Raw genomic sequence first — 21,151 nt, forward strand, 5'->3', positions numbered from 1 at the left:
TCCCTCCCCCTATTTATATCCATTAGTTTCTAAATCTGCAAGTTTGTTTCCTTTTTGTTATATTCACTAGTTTGTTTTATTTTTTAGATTCCACATCATATAGTGTTTGTCTTTTTCTGTTTAACGTATTTCACTTAGCATACCCTCCAAGTCCATCCACGTTGTTGCAAGTGGCAAAACCACTGATTATTATTAGTAAGTGCCACATAACAAAAGCTCACGTTATCTTCATAGCATAGAAATGAATGATTTTCACTTTCTTTTGTATTTCCTAAATTTTGATCACTAAATATATATTTGTTTCGCAACAGGGTAAAAACAGCTATTTTTGAAAATGTATCACACAATAAGAAGCTGTAGGCTTTTATATAATCCACCATTTCTGCTTCCAAAAAGCCTACGGTACTAGAAAGGGCTTTATCACAAAACTCTCTGAAAATTATCCCTCAATATGCTGTTCTTGGAATTTTGAGAAAATGCCTCTTTCTATAGGCAAAGGGAGAGAAATATGAGCAGTAGCAAATTACTCAAACATCAAGTACTATCATCATTATCCAGAAGTAGGTAAGCAGCACTAGAGTAAAGCATACATAAGAAAATTTAAAAAAAAAAAAAGAAAATTTCACACAATTCCTCTCTTTAAGATTACCAGTAATGGCATGCATCGCTTTGAATTATAGTTTTGTCCAGGTATACGCCCAGGAGTGGGACTGATGGATTATATGGTAATTCCACATTTAGTTTTCTAAGGAACCTCCACACTGTTTTCCATAGTGGCTATACTAACTTACATTCCCACCAACAGTGTAGGATTCCCTTTAATAATAAAAAAAAATTATCAGTGAGTGGATTTGTACATTTATTCTAAGGACCCAACTACCAGTTTTGCCAAACATATCACACTTTATTGGCTGTGTTATAACACAAAGTAAATTAAAACCACATTAATTATTAATATGTTTATAGCACTAGACAAGCAGATAAAAAACTACATGTTATTATGTTTTCTCCTCATTTTATCAAAATACTTACACTCTTTGTATGAATTCTGGAAAAAGTAGTATATGGTGCCAGAAACTTTGAAGATACATTTTCCTTTGGACATGAAACATGAATGCTTTTCTAAACAGAGAAGGAAAGATGAAATCCATCAGTAAAGCTACATCAATAGAACTAAATAAAGCTTCTTATTTTTTTTATTTTTTTTTATAAAGCTTCTTAAAGAAAACATTAGGATGAAAGAAACTCTTACCTTTTAAGTGTACCCTCCCTCTCTAATCCTCTTTCCCCAACCCATAAAACTATCACTCCCCTATAGATAAGCAGTCCTTTTACTGCAGAGAGTTGCAATGTAATTTGAAATTGCTGAGCCATTATGTATTTGTGTTGAAGATTCAACCAAAGACAAACCAACAATAAGATACAAATGACAAACACGAGAACATTAATTTCCATTAAGAAAATCCAATACCAGTACTCTCAATCAGCAGTGTGGCAAAAAACAGGACCAACAGCATCAGCCCCCAGGCCTAGGACCCAAAAGACTTATCTAAAAGTAAACTTGCCGCCTACAAGAACTTTCAGAAAGAATGTTAGACTACTAGTACTACTACGACTACTACTACTACTAAGTCACTTCAGTCGTGTCCGACTCTGTGTGACTCCATAGACGGCAGCCCACCAGGCTCCCCCGTCCCTGGGATTCTCCAGGGAAGAATACTGGAGTGGGTTGCCATTTCCTTTTCCAATGCACGAAAGTGAAAAGTGAAAGGAAGTCGCTCAGTCGTGTCCGACTTTTAGCGACCCCATGGACTGCAGCCCACCAGGCTCCTCCATCCATGGGATTTTCCAGGCAAGAGTACTGGAGTGGGGTGCCATTGCCTTCTCCGAATGTTAGACTACTGACATGTACAGTTACCAGAGTAAGAAAGTAGGTAAATTATGGTATGCTCATACAATGTGTAGGCCCCGGTCAGGCTTGTGGTGCACAATCCCACCTAGGCTTAAACTGACTATATATGTTCACAGACTGGTCATTACCAAATATCTATCTTATGGTGTCCCATGTGTTCTGCCTAATCATTACCACATATATTTCAGCTACTGTAGCAAGAAACCACTAGTGACATAGTTTTAAATTATACCTAGGACCAGACATTAGATTCAAGTGACATGACTTGCTAAAGGCAGACTGTAACCATTTAAGCATGTTGGTGTTTCAAGGCCAAGATATAAAAGGCTTGGTAAACACCTCCTCAAGGATTCTTGCAATACAACAATCCCCTACTCTAATCAGCAGAACACTAACACTGTCCCCTAACTGTATATCTCCTACATAGAGCTGAGGAGCTGCTCTCACCAAATGGACCCTAATCTGTTATCCCTTATGCCATAGTACTTTAAAGTTTCTGAAAATTCTTCTGGACAATGAAAATGTCTTCAATAATCAAGACTTTCTAAACCTCTTTATGTACAACAAGCACAGTCTTCACAGTTCATGAGAAAGAATAGTTTCAAAGTTATAATATTCTCATAACTGAAAATCAATATTCTCTTATTACAGATCTTCTATTCCTTTAAAAAGACAATTAGGTTATCTATATGGACCATTCTTTCTTAGCCAGCATATCTATGCCTGGCTGCCTGCAGGCCTTTTATTAAATGAGTTTTTGCTTCTAACCGCATGACAAAGCCCATACAGCTGCAAGAGAGTTGACCTGGATTTGGAATTGTCTCCTGTACCCGAAACTAAAGTGTCAGCCAAACTTTCCTGGCTAAATATTCATACCAAGAAAAGCACATGAGGAGCTCTAAAAGCTTAGTGTTCGGGCCTCTGTAAGAACTGTGTTTTCTCTCAGAAGACTTTATTTCTTTGGAGTTAATTATATAAAAGATTTCAAGAAATGAGTGGCTTTCTCCTGCTCATCAATCCTGCAAATCACACTTTAATCCATAAACAGACAATGAAGGAAGATAAATGTTGTATTATCTTCCAGCAGTAGAAAATGTTCATGCTGTTAATGAGAAGATTTAAAAGAAAAGCTGCAGGAGGTATCAAAACAGATAAAATTCAGTGTGAAGGGGAAGAGTGAATAGTCCACACTAAGATAAAATTAAAAGTCAAAACTCTTATCTTTTGAGGGGTTAGGTTTTTAAGCATAATGACAGATCTGTTTTAACAGGACAATGCAGCAACATCAAATAGCAAAGTGACCCATGGTAGTTAGGAAACATGAATGTTCAACCATAAGCACTTACTGTCTGACCCAGCAGGTATTCAGCAATAATTAGCAATGACGTTGGAAGGGCCTGAGTACAAAGGGAATAAAGGAAGTCAGCACCCAGGCTGTGAATGGATACTGGCAACCACCTGGGGAAAATGTAGGCTTGCAAGGTGGTGTTATACTTGAAGTTAATAGAAATGGGTTTCAATTCTGACACAGTCTAGCCAACTTTGATTATTAAGGGTTAATTAACCTCTCTGAGCTGTTTGCTTATCTGCAAAATGGAAATTTAAAATGCTAATCCCACAGGATTGTTACAATAAACAGTAACTCACTTTTGAAATACCTTAGTTTCTTTTATATGCATTCTCAATCCCCAGTAATCAGCCTATGAAAGTAGAATACAGTCTCTGTTTTATAGATGAGGAAACTGAGGCTCAGGTAACCAAGTTATTTGTCTAGAATTATATAGCTAGTAAATGTCACAGTAACTAAGACTTGGACTCAGATCTTTTGGTACTTTCTACAATACTGCTCATGAAAAACAAATATAAAAATATATAAAAACATGTAGCTTATTTTGCACAGTCGGTAGTAAATGAACATTTGCTAAAAATCTTATGTAAATAACAAAGTATTCTCTATTCTTGTCAGTACACCTGAAACATCTTATAACTAAGAAAGCTTAATTACACCAAAAAAAGAAAAAAAAAAAAGCTGTTTCACCCTTTGGGAATCATCTCACTAGAGCACAATGACTGCAGCCATCAGAATGAGGAAGGAAAGTCAGATCATGAGTTCTGCAACACTTAGATGGCCATCTACTCATCTCAAAGACTGATGAGAAAAACAATATATTAAGTATCATTAATACAGGCCTTCACCAAGGTGTGGTCAAATACATAATGCTATACTGTACAATATGGGGTACTAGCTACATAAAGCTACTCAGCACTTGAAATGTGGCTAATACAAATGAGTGACTGAATTTTTAATCTTAAAGTTCAATTTAAAAACTGATACTTGATCCAACTATTGGAAAACTTTTTAAGTATGTTTGGAACTAGTTAGGTACATGAATCATCTGTTTTCAACTGTAAATTTTTTTAAACCTGAATACATATCAAGTATTTCCAACAGAGTTTGAATTGAGATGATCTCTAAGTTAAAATATACAAAGGAGCTCAAAGACTTAATAAGAAAAAAAAAAAGAGTAAGAAGAAAGAAGTGTAAACTATTTCTAATAACTTTTTATATTAATTACAGGTAGAAATAAAATTTTAGATATATTGGGTTAAATGAAATATATTATTCAAACTAATTTCACCTATTTATTTTTTTACCCTTTATATGTGGCTACTAGAAAATTTAAAATTACACATGTGGATACATACTGCTATATATAAAATAGATAAACAAAAGGAACTATTGTATAATACAGGGAACTCTACTCAATATCTTGTAACAACCTATAATGGAAAAGAATCTGAAAAATAATATATATATAATATCCATATACATATATACATAACTGAATCACTTTGCTATACCCCTAAAACACTGTAAATCAACTAGACTTCAATAAAAAAAAATCACACATGTGGCTCACTAGTGAACAGCACTAGTATAAGGGAAGTAAGAGAAAGTTTGCATTTAAAACCATGTCTAAGTATAAAAGAAAAACTCTTGACATTCAAAGGCAGTAAAAATTATGATTATTATATGAATGGAATGGAGATGACAGTGATACACAGATGAGTATAAATATTTAAAGTAGATATATAAGATACTACTGTAGTTTTGGACATGATGCCATCTAGAAGACATAAATCTTACCTTATTTATTTCATTCACAATAAATCCTTCAGAAGCTGTAACCTCTGGGATGCCATCAAGGCCAATTCCTTGACAAGTCAGGCTGCCATACAAAGTTGGTTTCCCTATATAGACAAAGATTCATATTTCAAAAAATAAGAAGAATTAAACATTTTTCTCCTTGAAGGCCCAATTCAGGCATCTGTATATATGGGAGGAAACTGGCTCATGAAAGAAAAGCAGGTACTTGTGTTAGTAAGTGAGGTGAGTAGAAAGAAAATTAGCCTAGACGAACCTAATTTGGAAGAAATATACTCAAGGGCTAAAAGCCAGGAACAAAGATTTTGAGATATAACATAGTATTTGTAAAGCTACTAGAATAATCTCAACCTCAGTTTTACTGCCTGTGAAATGGAATTTCCCAAGATCAAAGATGAAGATCAACATGAACATATGCATTTATCCACAGTACAGACATATTAACACAGACTAAAGAGTTAAGCTTCAATAACTGGGAATACTGCTTAAGCAGGACACTGCTTTTGCAGTAATATGTGCTAAATAAGATATCATCCTGCACGTAAATGTTAAAATGTTCTCTTCTATTCTTCTTCTGTACTATATATACACACGTGTGTGTGTGTGCGTGTGTGTGTATGTGTGTGTATGTTGTTCTGTAACAGCCCACAATACGTTGTTCACATTTCTGGCCTCCCCGCCAGACTATGAAGTCCTTGAGTTCAGAAAACTAGCAAAGTGCTCAAATTATTCAGTAAATAACTGGTGCACGAAACTTAAATTCTAGGAGTAAGAGGGAAGTAAAAATCATCACGCAAAAGTCATTCATGCAGAGTAGGAGAGCTTCCTAGAGAGGGTGGGACTCAAGTAGGATCTTGAAAGATACAACTAGGCAGAAAATAAGGGAAAGGAATGGGGAAGGAAACAGCAACCCACTCCAGTATTCTTGCCTGGAAAATCTCACGGAAAGAGAAGCCCGGTAGGCTACAGTTCACAGGGTCACAAAGAGTCGGACATGACAAGGGAAAGGAAACTCCGTGTCAGGGAAGGGCATGTCAAGAATAAAGAACAGTCACACAGGAACAAGGGGGGAGGAGGCATCAATTAATATACTAGTTTAGTCACTGAAAGATATTAATGGAGTAACTAACAATCTAGGGTAGAAGTTTGGACTAGAGAAGATCTAGTGAATAAGGTGTGGCAGGAAGTGGCATGAAATGTTAGTTCAGAAAGATGCCACAAAAATAGGGTTGAGTGAACTCTGCTTTTTGTCCCATTCCATGATTCCCTCCTGGCTTCAAATTATCCTAGCAAGTCTGGCTCTTTTGGTATATTATTTCTACCATTCTCCTGTCAGCACTGTCAGTGACCTCTCTACATTTACGAAGTCACTGAAATGATCTCAGTCTCGGTATCTTGTCTGGGTAACAAGAGTGGGATTAATCTAACCATTCACCTTTCTACATTTCTACATATAAACTGCTGAGTGCAGATACAGAACAGGACACAACTGTGCAAACTGGCAGCCCTACAATTTACCACAGTTTTCAAACTCTGCGTAGTTTTGGAGTCCTTTTGCCCCTTTTGTTCCCAAAGCAGCCAATTCTCACTATACCTAGCCTATCATCAAAACCTTCTTCCTTCAAAACAGCCAAAAACTGGAAACAATTCAAATGTTCATCAGCTGATGAACATACAAAAAATGTGCTATGTCCTTAGAATAGACTATTACTTGGCCATAAAAACATATGAATGCCACAAAATGGATGAACCTTGAAAATGTTATGCTAAATGAAAGGTGCAAAAGGCCACATATTATGACTATTTATAAGAGATGTCCAAAACAGGCAAATCCACAGAGAGTCAATTAGCGGTTGCTAGGAGCTAGGAGGAGGGTAGAATGCAGAGAAACTGCTAAACAGCATAAGGTTTCTTTTAGAGGTAATGAAAATGTGTAGAATTACTGACAGACATACAACTCTATGAATATACCAGAACCCACTGAATTGTACACTTTAAAAAGATAAACTTTACTGTATGTGAATTATATTTGAATACAGTTATCTTAAAAAAAAAAAATCAGAATCCTAATAGTACCTACATGTTACGGTTGAAATCTAGCACATAGATAGCATGTATTTTATTTCAACAAAACTGCTATTTCATGGGAAAACAACAACAAAAAGATTCTCTTCTTTAAAAGCTGACCCTAACTCCAACATCACAAAGAAAATTGCAGCTATAAGAAAACTGAAGCTGTAAGAAAATTTCACATTTCTATATCCATGTTTATGCATGTATCTATTAATACATCTACACTTACCCTCACCTTCTTTCACCTTAGTCTTTTAGACTTAATTCAATCTCTTTCTCATCTAAGATACTGATTTTTCAGTTAGTCTTCTTTTCTACCTACAACCTATATATATTTTTCTTTTTTTTTAATATATTTATTTACTTTTAAATAAGGGCTTCCCTGGTTGCTCAGATGGTCAAGAATCTGCCTACAACGTGGGAGACCTGAGTTCAGTCCCTGGGTCAGGAAGATCCCCTGGAGGAGGGCATGGCAATCCACTCTGGTATTCTTGCCTAGAGAATCCCCATGGACAGAGGAGCCTGGCAGACTACAGTCCATGGAGTTGAAAAGAGTCAGACACAACTGAGTGACTAAGCACAGCATTTTAAAATGAAACAAAGATTAATATTTTGAATGTATAACCTGTATTTTAATTGCTCTCCAATTAGTTCCCATCTTTAAAAATAAGACAAAAATCCTTGATTCTGAGACCTCCAGCTACCACCTTTCTTTGATGCAGCACCAAATTCCTCAAAAGAAAACTGTTTAAAACTCTATTCTCCTAGAATATCTTATTATGGAGAGATATCAAAGGTCTCTGAAAATGAAAAATAATCAGCAAAACAAAGCTTTCTTACAAATTTAAAAGGAAAAAAATTTTAATGTTACCACACTAACTGAAAACAAATGGATGAGACTAATACAGGAATGTCATTGAAAGGAAAAATTTGGAAGACTTGGGAACTAACTGTATATGGTAGGGTGAGGTACCAGGTTTTTCACTCTGATGTCTAGAATAGTGATAACTTAAGAACTGAGAAAATCTAGAAAGAAAACCTGTTTGACAATGGAAGCACTCAGCTTCAGATTTTGGATCTATCTGATAAGCTCAAAACAGCAGTGAGAGTTTTAACCAGAAATGTTTAGCAGGTTAACTATTCAATTTCTACTTGAAAATGAACAGAGGTCAGAACTAGAGCTGTAGACCCAGGAATCATAATCAAGAAGGTCACAACTGAAGCTACAGAACTGCTTAGAATACAATAATATATGGCAAAGACACTGATTAAGATGCAGCAGGAATGTCTCCATAAATGTCTGTGGCTCCCAATGGAACACCAATTGGAAGCCCTTCCCCTAGAATCGGAGAAGGCAGTGGCAACCCACTCCAGTACTCTTGCCTGGAAAATCCCATGGACGGAGGAGCCTGGTGGGCTGCAGTCCATGGGGTCGCTAGAGTCAGACAGGACTGAGTGACTTCACTTTCACTTTCCCCTAGAATGGAGGAGTTGCAGTGACATCCTTACAGCACAGAATGGTCAAGAACATCTGAAGACTGTTGAAGCACATCTCAAGACTACTTGAAGCACTCTTCAAGTAGTCTGGGCCAGGAGAAAGCAGGAAGCTCTTTCCTAGGGGTTGTAAATCCTCTTTCTCTAAAGGGAAGGCATACAGATTTAAGGATATTACCTGGGGGGTGACAGCTCAGCCAGGCCTCCCCTTCGTCCTTCCTATGAAGAGAAACAAAAACCTAATTAGACTCACTCAACGTCAAAATGGATGTTATTGATGAAGGGGAGAAAGAACATATAATTTCCAGTTTAGCCACAGCACTTACACAAATCAGTCTAATACCTTATCCAGGCATAGACAAATTTTATTGGTTGAAGAAATATTTATGGATTGTGTTTAATGCATAGACCTGTTAGTTAAGTGAAGCTCAAGTACTTCATCATGAAATACTTACTAGTTGCACAATCTTGGGCAACTTACTTCTTCATTCTGGACTTGTGTTCTCTCAAAGGTGGTCCTCAGTAAATGTCAGTATTCTTCCTATTACACATCTGGTGTTGTAGTAATGTTTATTTTCAGCCCACCTAGTAGGGCATACTACTACTACTACTACTAAGTCGCTTCAGTCGTGTCCAACTCTGTGCGACCCCATAGATGGCAGCCCACCAGGCTCCACCGACCCTGGGATTCTCCAGGCAAGAACACTGGAGTGGGTTGCCATTTCCTTCTCCAATGCATGAAAGTTAAAAGTGAAAGTGAAGTCACTCAGTCGGGTCCGACTCTTAGCGACTCCATGGACTGCAGCCTACCAGGCTCCTCCATCCATGGGATTTTCCAGGCAAGAGTACTGGAGTTGGGTGCCATTGCCTTCTCCGCTAGTGAGGCATAAGTTTCTTAAATGCAGGAGACTTATAATTCATTCATCTTCACCATTGTTTCCATTTAAAAAACCTATTAGTATAATAGTTGCCATTCATGGCACTGCTGTTGGAGAAGGAAAAGGCAACCCACTCCAGTATTTTTGCCTTGGAAATCCCAAGGACAGAAGAGCTTGGCCGGCTATAGTCCACGGCAGACACGACTTAGCGGCTGAACATCTCGGTACCGCTGTACTCATTCTGGTGCCTAGCAAATAACTTGCACAGTATATGATCCATAATAAATAAATGAATGGTTTGCTGTTCGTTCCAATTAAGCTGTAAGCGTCTCGAAGGCAAGAACCACCCCTTAAGTTTAGAGTACACATCTGAACTCCGCCGAGCATCTATTTAGGTCTGAGTCTGAACATGGTAGGCGTTACACTGTTCCTTGAAAAGACCTGTGAAGTGAAGTTAAGTGAAAGTCGCTCAGTCGTGTCCGACTCTTTGCGACCCCATGGACTACACACAACATAACTAACACATCACTAGGGGTCGCGAAGCATGCCAAGACTCCTGGTAATGCAGATTGCTGGGACTTTTGGAAATAGCTGATAAATATTTGCTAAATGACCATGACTAGTTGGCCAAGAGTCTTCCTGCCTCTCAGTTTTCCTATCTTTCTCCAACTCATTGATCCTATTCTGCCTCTGCCATCACACGACGCATACGTGTTTCCTGGGATACATAACTCTTCCGAGAATGAAAAACAATGACCATGTCGATTTGAGACTTCTTCTAGGCCCAGGGTTCCCTCAACAATTGATGAGGCAACTCCTATGGACATCCTGGGTCGGGGATGGCGCTCCTTAACGTAAAGGCAACATCCGCTACCCGCCTCCTATGTCCCAGTTCTGGACCTGGATTCACCTGAGAGCCTGGGCCCAGTCGCTCTGAATCCTCAAAGGTGCCGCCATCTTAACCCGCCTCCACCAGCCCGCCCCTTCCGCTCTCTCCCGGAAGTGGATTCCCCACAGAGCCTGCGTCGAGAACGAAGGGCGGGATCTACCCCGAAAGCCGCGAATGAAAATACGCGGTGGAGTCTCTTTCTCGCCCCTCTCCTGTGCGCACGCGCTCCTTGCAGGAAGCTGGTTCCTGACCGAAGGTTTACCGGGTAATTCGGTAGAGTAACAACTGCCTGCAAAACCGACGCCGCTGTGCAGCAGCGCGCGTTCGAGTCCTCTTGTCTGCCTGTTCGGTGAGCACTGTGTGCCGCGATCTTACGCGGTGAAGCCTAGCGGGCACAGCGCGAGCTCGCGAGTGCGCATGCGTCCTCTCCGGAAGGTGGTCGAGGAGGTTTTAAGTGACTTGGCCGCCTGGGTTTTTCTGCTTACCCATTCTTTCAAAGGAGAGGCAGTGGCACCCCATTCCAGTACTCTTGCCTGGAAAATTCCACGGACGGAGGAGCCTAGTGGGCTGCAGTCCATGGGGTCGCTAAGAGTCGGACACGACTGAGCGACTCCACTTCTAGAGTTTTTGGGCTTTCCCAGTGGCTCTCAGAATGTAAGGAATCTGCCTGTAATGCAGGAGACCTGGGTTCAATCCCTGGGTCAGGAAGATCCTCTGGAGAAGGAAATGGCAACCTGCTCCAGTATTCTTGCCTGGAGAAATCCATGGACAGAGAAGCCTGACAGGCTACAGTCCATGGGGTATCAAAGAGTCTAGACAGGCTGAGCGATTAACACTTTCACTTTCATAGAGTTCTTAAAACCTTTTTGTGACTTCCCCATTGCCCTCTTGACACCTTAACATGTGGTCTTCCTATGATCAGATACTTTCTCATCACTTTCATTAATTTTCCTGTTCTCATACTCTGTTCTCCGGTCATATAAAACTTTCAGTTCATCTCATGTCAAATTCTGTCTCAAATCCCCACCTTGCTCTTCACTGACTAGAAATATTCTTTACATCTCTGGCTCTTCCCTTTTCATCTCTCAAGTCTCAGTTTAGAAATCACTTTCTGCAAGAAGGCTTCCCTGCCTGTTTGTCCCCTTGTCTGGCTTAGGTAGTCTCCACTGTCTTCCCAATTTTAGCTGTTTATAGACACTGTACACAAGTAAACAGCCTTTTAACTTACCTTAATTATAAACTCTATGAAGGCAGGAAGTGTATCTGTCTTGGTCACTCTTGTATCCTCAACTCTAGCATAGAGCTTGGTACATGATAGATACTCAATGATAATTTGTTAAATGAATCAGAGACCCAGGAAAGGCATTAAGGAGTCTTAGCTTATTTATAGCCTGTCATGGTTAAATTTGTACAAAGGCTGAGTCATTTATCTTCAAACTTCTCTTAAGTTCCTTCTATATGCTACCTTGTGCTGGGTGCTCTGAAGCAGGTGATCGTGGAAAGGCAATGTGGGCAAGTGCACCTCACATTAAGTATTCTCACACCTCACAAACTTAGTTCTTGCCCTGTACCTTGTATGCTCTCTGTTCTCCACACAACTCTCCATTCTCACAAATGTCAAACCCTACCCATATATGGTTACTCTCTCAAGCACTAAATTCTGTTCTTCTCCAGCCATAGAATAAGGCTAATTGGAGAAAAGAAGATTGCTTCTCCAATAGGAGAAAAGAGATAGCTTCCCCAGAAATGTGACATTTCACCTAATTCCAATTTTATTAGTAGAATCCATTTGAGCCTTATTAGTGCTGTGCTGAGCATTCTCACATACTTTATTTATCTCATTCTGTTCAGTTGAGACCATTTTGCAAGCCTGGTGCTGGGGGTACCAGGATGAATCAGACCCAGTATTTGTCCTCAAATAGCTCACAATCTCCGAGGGGAGACATAGGCATAAATAGGCTATAACAGTGCAGTGGTCAGTGTTGTTTATAACAGAGGAACGTATATAATCATGTCCCTACTCTAACCTTGCTCCCGTTGATATTCTAGAGACTCCAGAAGATGTCAGCTCAAGGCCATGCCTGGTCCCGACAGGTAAAGAAGGAGGATGAAGAAGAGGACCCGCTGGACCAGCTCATCTCCCGCTCAGGCTGTGCTGCTTCCCACTATGCAGTGCAGGAGTGCATGGCCCAGCACCAGGACTGGAGGCAGTGCCAGCCACAGGTGCAGGCCTTCCGGGACTGCATGAGTGAACAGCAGGCAAGGCGACGGGAGGAACTGCAGAGGCAGAAAGAGCAAAGCAGCACCCACCGCTGAGACCCCAAACCAACTATGCCCAGAGGATGGCCCTGCAGAAACTAGCACCCAGACAGATCATGGGAGAAAGAAATCCTGAACAGTGGAAGTGTGGGCCAAGAACTGTAAGACTTGGGGATAGTATTTGGGCCTGGGGCTGAGAGCCAGGCAGCCATGGGTTTGGACATGAGCTATCATATTGAGATCCCACACATCCTCACCCATATTATATCATCAATATTAAATATTGACCAGTATTTGCTGTGTAAAACAGAGTGGGGTTAAGGGATGCTCTCCTATGCTACATCTTGGGTCAGTGTGCCAAATACTGTGCTGATTACATGGACATTTAAAGTAAATTCACAATCTAAAGGTAAATTGGTTACCCTTAATCATTTCTTCATTTATTTGGTCATAGGTTCAAAAACAGCAAGGTTTATGAGACCTCATGTGCCATGCACTGTGTAGGAAACTGATGTAATGCAAATATATCTCCCTTCATATTGCTTTAGTCTGGTTTGAGAGAGAAACAAAACACTAGAACAACTAATTTCTGATAATGATACACATGACTTTATCTTTCATCAATTGTTCTGGATATTTCAGTCAGTCTAATGGAAGGAAGAAGGCAAATGGGAAAACAAATAGTAAGTGCCTCTCATATGTCAGATTCTGTTGTTTTAACAGATACAGAGTCTGATTTGAATATGCTCCCAACCAAAGAAATCCATAGTGTTGACTTGATGTTTAAAAAGTAATGTAACATAACATACAGATTTTCAGTTTTTGAAAAGTTTGGAGAATCTGTTAACATGGAGCTTATATTCCTACTTTAACAGCAATTTGCTGGAACTGAATGAATGATTCTTCTTTTAGGTGGATGAGTACTCCAGCTCACAACAGTTGCCATTGCTTTCCATTTTTCCTCCATAGAAGTGCATTACCCATTCTATTATTTTGTCTCTGACATTTGGGAGTGGGAAGGGAGTTGAGAGGGTGACCATTGCTATAGAACTGGAATGCAAAGGGACATATGCTCTCATCATCATCAGAAACATTTCTTGAGCATATATATACATACATATATATATATATATGTATATATATATATGAAGCACAAATCTGAAATAGAATAGGCCCTAAAACTACTTTGAGCCTTTCTGTTGGTATTTGGGAAGGAGAAGATAAGAGGAATTCAAGTTTCAAGAACCATAAAATCCCATTTCAAGCAGAAAGAGATGACTGTGTGTGTGTGTATAAAAGGATGAATGAATCTGTTGGGCCATGTGTGCTGTGCTGTGGGTCATCAGAGGTAGCAGTGTGAACTACATCTGTCAGCAAGAATCTCAAAGAGAAGGGAGTTAGTTGACACTGTTAAAGACAAAGTAAACATTACATATTTGTAATATATATAGCAGAAAGGATTATAATCTGCGACAAATAAAAAGTACCTAGAGGGATTTCCCTGGTGGTCCAGTGGTTAAGACACCACGATTCCATTGCAGGGGCATAGATTTGATCCCTGGTCAGGGAACTAAAATGCTGCATGCCACTTGGGACAGCCAAAACAACAACAACAAAATGTACCTAGAAATCAGTAAGAAAAAGCAAATAGCCCAACTGAAAAGTGAACAAAGTTAACTATGCCCCCAAAACATAGGAAAATGTAAATATATTCTACATCACTTAGAAAAATAAAAATTTTAAAAACAAAAGTACAATTAGGTCATCCTGTTGACAAAAATTAAAAGTATTTATAATGACCAATGTTCTTGAGGATGGAGAGAGACACATACACACTATTGTAGGGATCATAAATTAGTAAAGTTTTTTCAGGGCAATTTGGTGAGATCTACAAATATTTTAAATATTTAAAAGCAATTCCTCTTTTAGGAATCCTCTTAAACATCTTACAAAATGTGTACACTATTACTTTCATTGCAGCATGTGTTTAATAAATGGTCACAGTATAAAGTTCCATCAGTGAGGACTATTTGCTTATACAAACAATAAAAGAAACATACCTATTTATTAATTTGTATAATTAAAATAGAAATAATAGGTCATGGGGGGCAGGGAATTCTAACAGAGAGAAAGAGTAGGAGAACCTTCTCAGCAGGAGGAATGGCTTTCACACCAGCTAAGTGGATGGAACAGGTTTGGAAGGATTCCAGTCTAAGAGAGAGCCAACACTGGGAGGGTCACAGAATGTGTTTGGGCAAAAAGGGCTCTATTGACACCCAAGCCTGTTTTCCTTAAGTATAATAAATGGGGCTGATTCCTATTTAATGGGCACACTAGGAGAATTAAATGAAGGGGAATATGTGAATACCTGCTAATAAAAGTTAGCTTTTACTGAACTATTAGAACTAATATATGTGGAGCGTTTAACCCTGGCTATCTGATTCCAGAGTCTGTGCTCTCAGTCCCTATGATATGCTGCTTTCAATCCCACTCTGCCACTTACCAGATTAGGGGTCAGTATAGTTTCGGGCAAACTACTTAACATCTGAGGATCTGTTTTTTCTTCTGTAAAAATGCAGTTAGTAATACCTTCCTCAAAGGCATCAAAGCTAATTAAGTGTAGATCTTCTCCATAGGGTTGTTGAAAGAATGAGTTAATATTGATAGAGAGCTTAGAAATAGCATCTGGCACATAGTAAACCTTCACTGCTACTGCTGCTAAGTCACTTCAGTCGTGTCCAACTCTGTGCGACCCCATAGATGGCAGCCCACCAGGCTCCCCCATCCCTGGGATTCTCCAGGCAAGAACACCGGAGTGGGTTGCCATTTCCTTCTCCAATGCATGAAAAGTGAAAAGTGAAAGTGAAGTCGCTCAGTCATGTCCGACTCTTAGTGGCCCCATGGACTCCAGCCTACCAGGCTCCTCCATCCATGGGATTTTCCAGGCAAGAGTACTGGAGTGGGGTGCCATTGCCTTCTCCAAACCTTCACTAAGTGTTAGCTATTATCATCACTATTATGTGCTAGTCACTGTCCTGAGTTACATTACCTCATTTAATCTTCATAACACTACTAACTCCCCTTTACAGAGGAGGAAGTAAAAGGCAGATTGCAGATCAGACTCCAAGCATGTCTTAAGCCTATGTTATTCTCCACTGTGTGCTCTCTCACAAGCATCTCGTGCCTAGCACAGTGCTTAACACAGTAAGTAACCATACTTAACTGTGGAAATACTACTTTGCTTTTTTTTAGTGCTCCATAAAAAGGAAATTAACCAGTGCAAGTTGCCAACAGTGTTCTAGATTAATATGGTGTTTTCAGTCTGTCAGTTCTGCAGCCCACAGCCATGGAGCTGGAGTTTAGGGTGGTCCATGCCTGTCCCTGTGCACTCTATACCTACCTCTGCACAGAGGCTCGGTGCCACGGATGAGCAGAGAGACCTTTTGGCTGGGTGCCACCGTTGGCTAGGGCTAAGGCAGACTCATGCTTTGGCTCTTCCCTGCAAGGTCCTTGGCTGAGGACGTGGCCAGTGCTCAGTACAAAGGTGCACTGCGAAGTGTTCTGCTAGATGAGTAATCAGATACTCCTCCCACTTTCCTCCCTCAGGTAAAGTTGCCAGACCAAGTCCTGAGCTGCTGACTTTAGAAATCCAAGGAGAACTGGAGGGAGTCCAGGTTGAAACCTTGTACTTTCCCCACTGTTTGGAAGGGTAGGGCTCCCCGCTCCACTCCAGCAGGGACTTGAAGCAGGCAGAGGAAGCGGTGGGAGGGTGGAATTCCTTCCTTTGCTAGCAGTTACCTTTTTTTTTTTTTCCTTTCAAGCCTTTTATTTTTAATGTTTGACTTGCATTTTCTTTTTTTTTTACTTTACAATATTGTATTGGTTTTGCCATACATCAACATGAATCCGCCACAGGTGTACACATATACACCCGTAGCAGTTATCTTCTGAAGAGTTTTCACTCCTCAGAGCCTGGACGTCTTGCAGAGCCTTGCTTCTCTGTCTCAACGTGAAGCTGATTCTCTAAATCTGAAATGTCTGAGAATGCAAGTTACTCCAAGGGGAATATAAGAACTAGATGAATCATTTCAAATTCTCCAGGGAGATCAGACATTTGAAGACAAAAATGGCACAGAGAGATCAAAGTACAGATTGAACAAGTACAAGACACGTTGGCTGCTTCTACCTGTAGTGCTTGTCAGCAGTTCTAGTTCCAGACAGGCCCCATGCATGCCCAAGAGGCCTTTCCTCCCCTGAATATATTTTACATCCTAGAACAGTGAGGACTGGGGTCTGTGAGCATTGTTCCAGTGTCTGAATGCCCCAAATATCCAGATTCCACTTCTCTCTCTGCAGCTAAAAAACACCCTTTCAGAATCCACAGCTGGCTTGATGGGAGAGGAGTAAGGCATCCTCAGCCAGAAGAAAAGGACTAACATATGAGGCTGAGGAATCCACCACCTTCATGAGGAAAACTGCCCATTTAACCTTGGCATTCTGTCCTTGAAAGTTACTGATCCACGTAAGAATCCATTTCTAAAAATTTCAGCAATGTGTACTGAACCAGGAATCCAGTGACTTAAAGCTATCCCTGTGAGTGACCTCGGACAAGTCTCTTTCCCTCCTGGGCCAGTTAACTCATCTGTAAAATGAAAACCAGAATGGATTATCTTAAAGATTATATATTGATAGAGCCACAACTAGAACCCAGCTACTCTGATTCCTAATCCATTGACCTTTCCTTTCTTCTCTCCTGCCTAGCCCTCATGTTTATGCAACAGTACTAGACATTTTAACCCTAACTGGGTCCAAATTAAAAGTATGCTAAAGGAATGAACTACAGTTACATGCAACAACATGAGTGACATCAGGGTAAGTGAATGAAGTCAGACACAAAAGGGTATATCCTCAATGCTATTTATATATTGTTAGACAAAACTAACCTATGGCAATAGAAATGAGATTAGTGGTTGTTTCTGGGGAAGAATGACTATCAAAGAATATAGGGGAACTTTCTGGGGGATGGAAATGTCCTTTAATTTAATAAAAGTGTAGGTTTCATAGGTGACAGCATTTTCAAAACTGATCAGATATACACACTTAAGATCTTTGTTTCACCATATATAAATTATACTTCAATGAAAAAATAATCTTTTTAAAAAGTATAGTGAAGTTTAGATGGGAAGGTAATCTAACATTGACTGAGCACATGCTTGCCCATTTTATACATTATCTCCATCTCAAGTTCCTAAAAGGGATTACCCCCATTTTATACATCAGAAAACTGAGGTTTGATGAGATTAAAATAACTCACCTGAGGCCTCAAAACTAATAAATGTAGAAATTAAGAATAGCTCAGATTTGTCTGCCTCTTTTCTTCATAATAGGTTCTTTCGGGAAGGCAGGAGAAGGAATTAATATTTTCAGCCTAGAGCCCAGAGACTTGTATTTCATTTGATTTCACTGCCATGTATTCCTAGGGAAGTTCACTTCCCTCTAAAGAGTCAAATGAAGCTCATAATTGTTTTGTTAATTCTGAGGTTCTAGCAATCAGAGTATCCGTCCCTTTTACCAGGATAAGGCATGATGAGTAATTTTCATCTGTTTCAGGGCAGACTAATCACGAACAACAAAAGCCCTTTGGCTCTGGTGAGAGGATAAATCACTAACTAGGTCAGTGACACAAAAGCTCCAAGGTGACAGAACCCAGAAGCCTCCTGTTTAAGAGGGAAGCCTGACTCATCCCTCATGATGTAATGGAAAGAGATGGACTGGGAATCAAGAGATCTGAATCCTGCTCCCAGGTCTGCCGATGAGGTGCCCTGTCACCTTAACTAAACCACTGCCCTTCCTGGGCCCTAACCTGCACTTGCAGGATAAAAGAGGTTAGGCTGGCTGGGTCTCAAGTCCCTCAGCTCTAGTATCTTGTCGATTTGTGAAACCTTGCGTCTTGCTTTCACAAATTATTAGCAAGGAAAGGTGAGCACCTGGAAAATACCACTGTATTCCACGTTCCTAAATGGGGCCCACATGACTCGCCCATCGCCCGTGTGGTATGGAGGCACTGTGTGCCTGTGTGTACGCTTGTGTGCTAAGTCGCTTCAGTCGTGTCCAACTCTGCGACCCTATGGACTGTAGCCCCCCAGGCTCTTCTGTCCACAGGGGTTCTCCAGGCAAGAATACTGGAGTGGGTTGCCATGCCCTCCAGGGGATCGTCCCAACCCAGGGATCAAACCCTTGTCTCTTATGTCTCCTGCATTGGCAGGCAGGTTCTTTACCACTGGTGCCACCTGGGAAGCCCATCTGTGTGTATGCATGTGTTTAATTCACCTTATCTTCAAGTCACTACACATCCTCCAACTTTACACTCATCCATTATTGCTGCTCTCTCATCTTCCCTAAAGGAAACTCAGCAATGATTACTTCTCCAACCAAAATATCAGTCTTTACCTGGCAGAGTCTACCCATACTCCCAGTGGGGTTCCCATCTAAGTCCTGGCCTGCTGAACCTTCAATTAGAATTCAGAAAAGCATTTTAATTGAGGGCACCTGCTATCTTGACACCCCTCCCCAGTGTTACACCTTGAGAAGAAATCTGGGTTTCCACTTGTTGCTTTTGGAAACCAAGTCAAAGAAACCAAAATAACTTCAGAGCTGAAAATTTCTGAAAAGTTTCAGGAAAGTACATGCAATACTAAGAGTGCTCTAAGCTCTCCCAGACCTCTGTATAGGTTATCCAAGAGAAGTAGTGGGTAACAGAGGGGAGAGGTGTGCCACTTATTAGCTGTGTGACCCTAGGATGTCGATTCAGCTCTCCAAACCCCAGTTTATTCACCTATAAAATTGGAAATAATACCATCAACCCCAAGGATAATCTGTATATAGAGCATAATTAGAGTTCAATAAATGTGAGTGAGATGCAGTCACACATTTTCACACACGGTTACTATCTGCATGCACACACATGTGAAGTCACTCAGTCGTGTCCGACTCTTTGTGACCCCATGGGCTGTAGCCTACAAGGCTCCTCTGTCCATGGAATTTTCCAGGCAAGAGTACTGGAGTGGGTTGCCATTTCCTTCTCCAGGGGATCTTCCCAACTCAGGGATCGAACCCGGGTCTCCCACATTGCAGGCCACCAGGGAACCCCTTAAGGCTGCTGCTGCTGCTAAGTCGCTTCAGTCGTGTCCAACTCTGTGCGACCCCCTAGATGGCAGCCCACCAGGCTCCCCTGTCCCTGGGATTCTCCAGGCAAGAACACTGGAGTGGGTTGCCATTTCCTTCTCCAATGCATGAAAGTGAAAAGCAAAAGTGAAGTCGCTCAGTCCTGTCCAACTCTTAGCGACCCCATGGACTGCAGCCTACTAGGCTCCTCCATCCATGGGATTTCCCAGGCAAGAGTACTGGAGTGGGTTGTCATTGCCTTCTCCAGCCCTTAAGGCTAGTGGTTCTCAAAGAGGCAACTCTGATCAGCAGCAACAGCACCCTTGCTCAAGATCTAAATCAGAAAATCTGGGAATGGAGTCCAGTAATTCGTGTTCTTAAAAGCCTTGCAGGTGATCCTGATGCATACTTAAGTTTGAAAACCAATGACTTAGATCCATGTTTGACAAACTATTTTTATAAAGGGCCATGTACAAATGTTTTAGCTTAACCGTCTTTGTCACAGTGACTCAACTCTGCCATGGCAACATAAAAGCAGCCACAGACAATATATAAATGAATAAGCAGGGCTCTGTTCCCATAAACCTTTGTCTATGGGGGTTTAAAATAGGGTTTTGGAACTGGATAGAGGTTGCACAACACTGCAAATGTATTAAATACCATGCAATTACTCACTTTCAAATGGTTATTTTTGTGACACGTGAATGTCACCTCAATAAATTATTTTTAAAAAGCAAATAGGCAATTGATGGGATTTGGCTCACAGGGTGCAATTTCCTGACACCTGACCAAGATCAACCTTTTATTCTTTGCTTAAACTTATTCCAGGCAACCCTAATTTGCAGTTACATAACATCTACCTGCATACTTATGACACGTCACTCACTACCCCACAAGGTAATTTTTTTTTTCACTTATAAACAGACCCTGATTCTATCTGGAGGGTTTTTTCATATACAAAATCTCCCTCCCTGTGCCTTTTATCCATGGAGAGTTTTATTTATGATTGTCTGCCTCATTAAAGGGACTCCATGCCAGGTTGATTTAAAGGATGCTGCTGCTGCTGCTAAGTTGCTTCAGTCGTGTCCGACTCTGTGCAACCCCAGAGACGGCAGCCCAACAGGCTCCCCCATCCCTGGGATTCTCCAAGCAAGAACACTGGAGTGGGTTGCCATTTAAAGGATGAGTTCACTCTTAATTGGAGAAATTCTGAAGGGGAACACACTTGTGTGCTAAAGCACCAGGCAAAGAGAAATCCAATCCCTTAGTTAAAGATACTCCACAGGATGGAATGACTTCTCACATACATACACACA

General features: G+C 40.5%; 2 protein-coding genes across 3 annotated transcripts in view; one reads left to right on the forward strand and one right to left on the reverse strand.

Moving 5' to 3' along the window:
* PAAF1 (proteasomal ATPase associated factor 1) overlaps positions 1 to 10,529 on the reverse strand; it is a 41,410-nt gene extending 30,881 nt beyond the window's left edge. The window contains exons 1-5 of one of the 2 annotated variants that reach the window (XM_027562939.1): positions 10,434 to 10,529; positions 8,824 to 8,864; positions 5,061 to 5,164; positions 3,259 to 3,309; positions 1,033 to 1,122 (exon numbers count right to left, since the gene is read on the reverse strand). In XM_027562939.1, the coding sequence (XP_027418740.1) occupies positions 1,033 to 1,122; positions 3,259 to 3,309; positions 5,061 to 5,164; positions 8,824 to 8,864; positions 10,434 to 10,480 (333 nt within the window). In that variant the 5' untranslated portion in view covers positions 10,481 to 10,529. The remainder of the gene's footprint in view (positions 1 to 1,032; positions 1,123 to 3,258; positions 3,310 to 5,060; positions 5,165 to 8,823; positions 8,865 to 10,433) is intronic. The other variant, XM_027562940.1, reaches the window with a different exon arrangement.
* Positions 10,530 to 10,580: 51 nt separating this feature from the next.
* Positions 10,581 to 13,085, forward strand: LOC113905516 (cytochrome c oxidase assembly factor 4 homolog, mitochondrial). Its single transcript, XM_027562941.1, has 2 exons — positions 10,581 to 10,761; positions 12,462 to 13,085. Exon 2 carries the CDS (start codon positions 12,474 to 12,476, stop codon positions 12,726 to 12,728), a length of 255 nt encoding a protein of 84 aa, XP_027418742.1. The 5' UTR covers positions 10,581 to 10,761; positions 12,462 to 12,473; the 3' UTR covers positions 12,729 to 13,085.
* Positions 13,086 to 21,151: the final 8,066 nt, after the last annotated feature.

Source organism: Bos indicus x Bos taurus, chromosome 15, assembly GCF_003369695.1.
Source record: "Bos indicus x Bos taurus breed Angus x Brahman F1 hybrid chromosome 15, Bos_hybrid_MaternalHap_v2.0, whole genome shotgun sequence".
Taxonomy (NCBI): domain Eukaryota; kingdom Metazoa; phylum Chordata; class Mammalia; order Artiodactyla; family Bovidae; genus Bos; species Bos indicus x Bos taurus.

Excerpts from the sequence above, each read along its gene's own strand:
- LOC113905516 (XM_027562941.1), top strand. The coding sequence starts at position 12,474 with ATGTCAGCTCAAGGCCATGCCTGGTCCCGACAGGTAAAGAAGGAGGAT.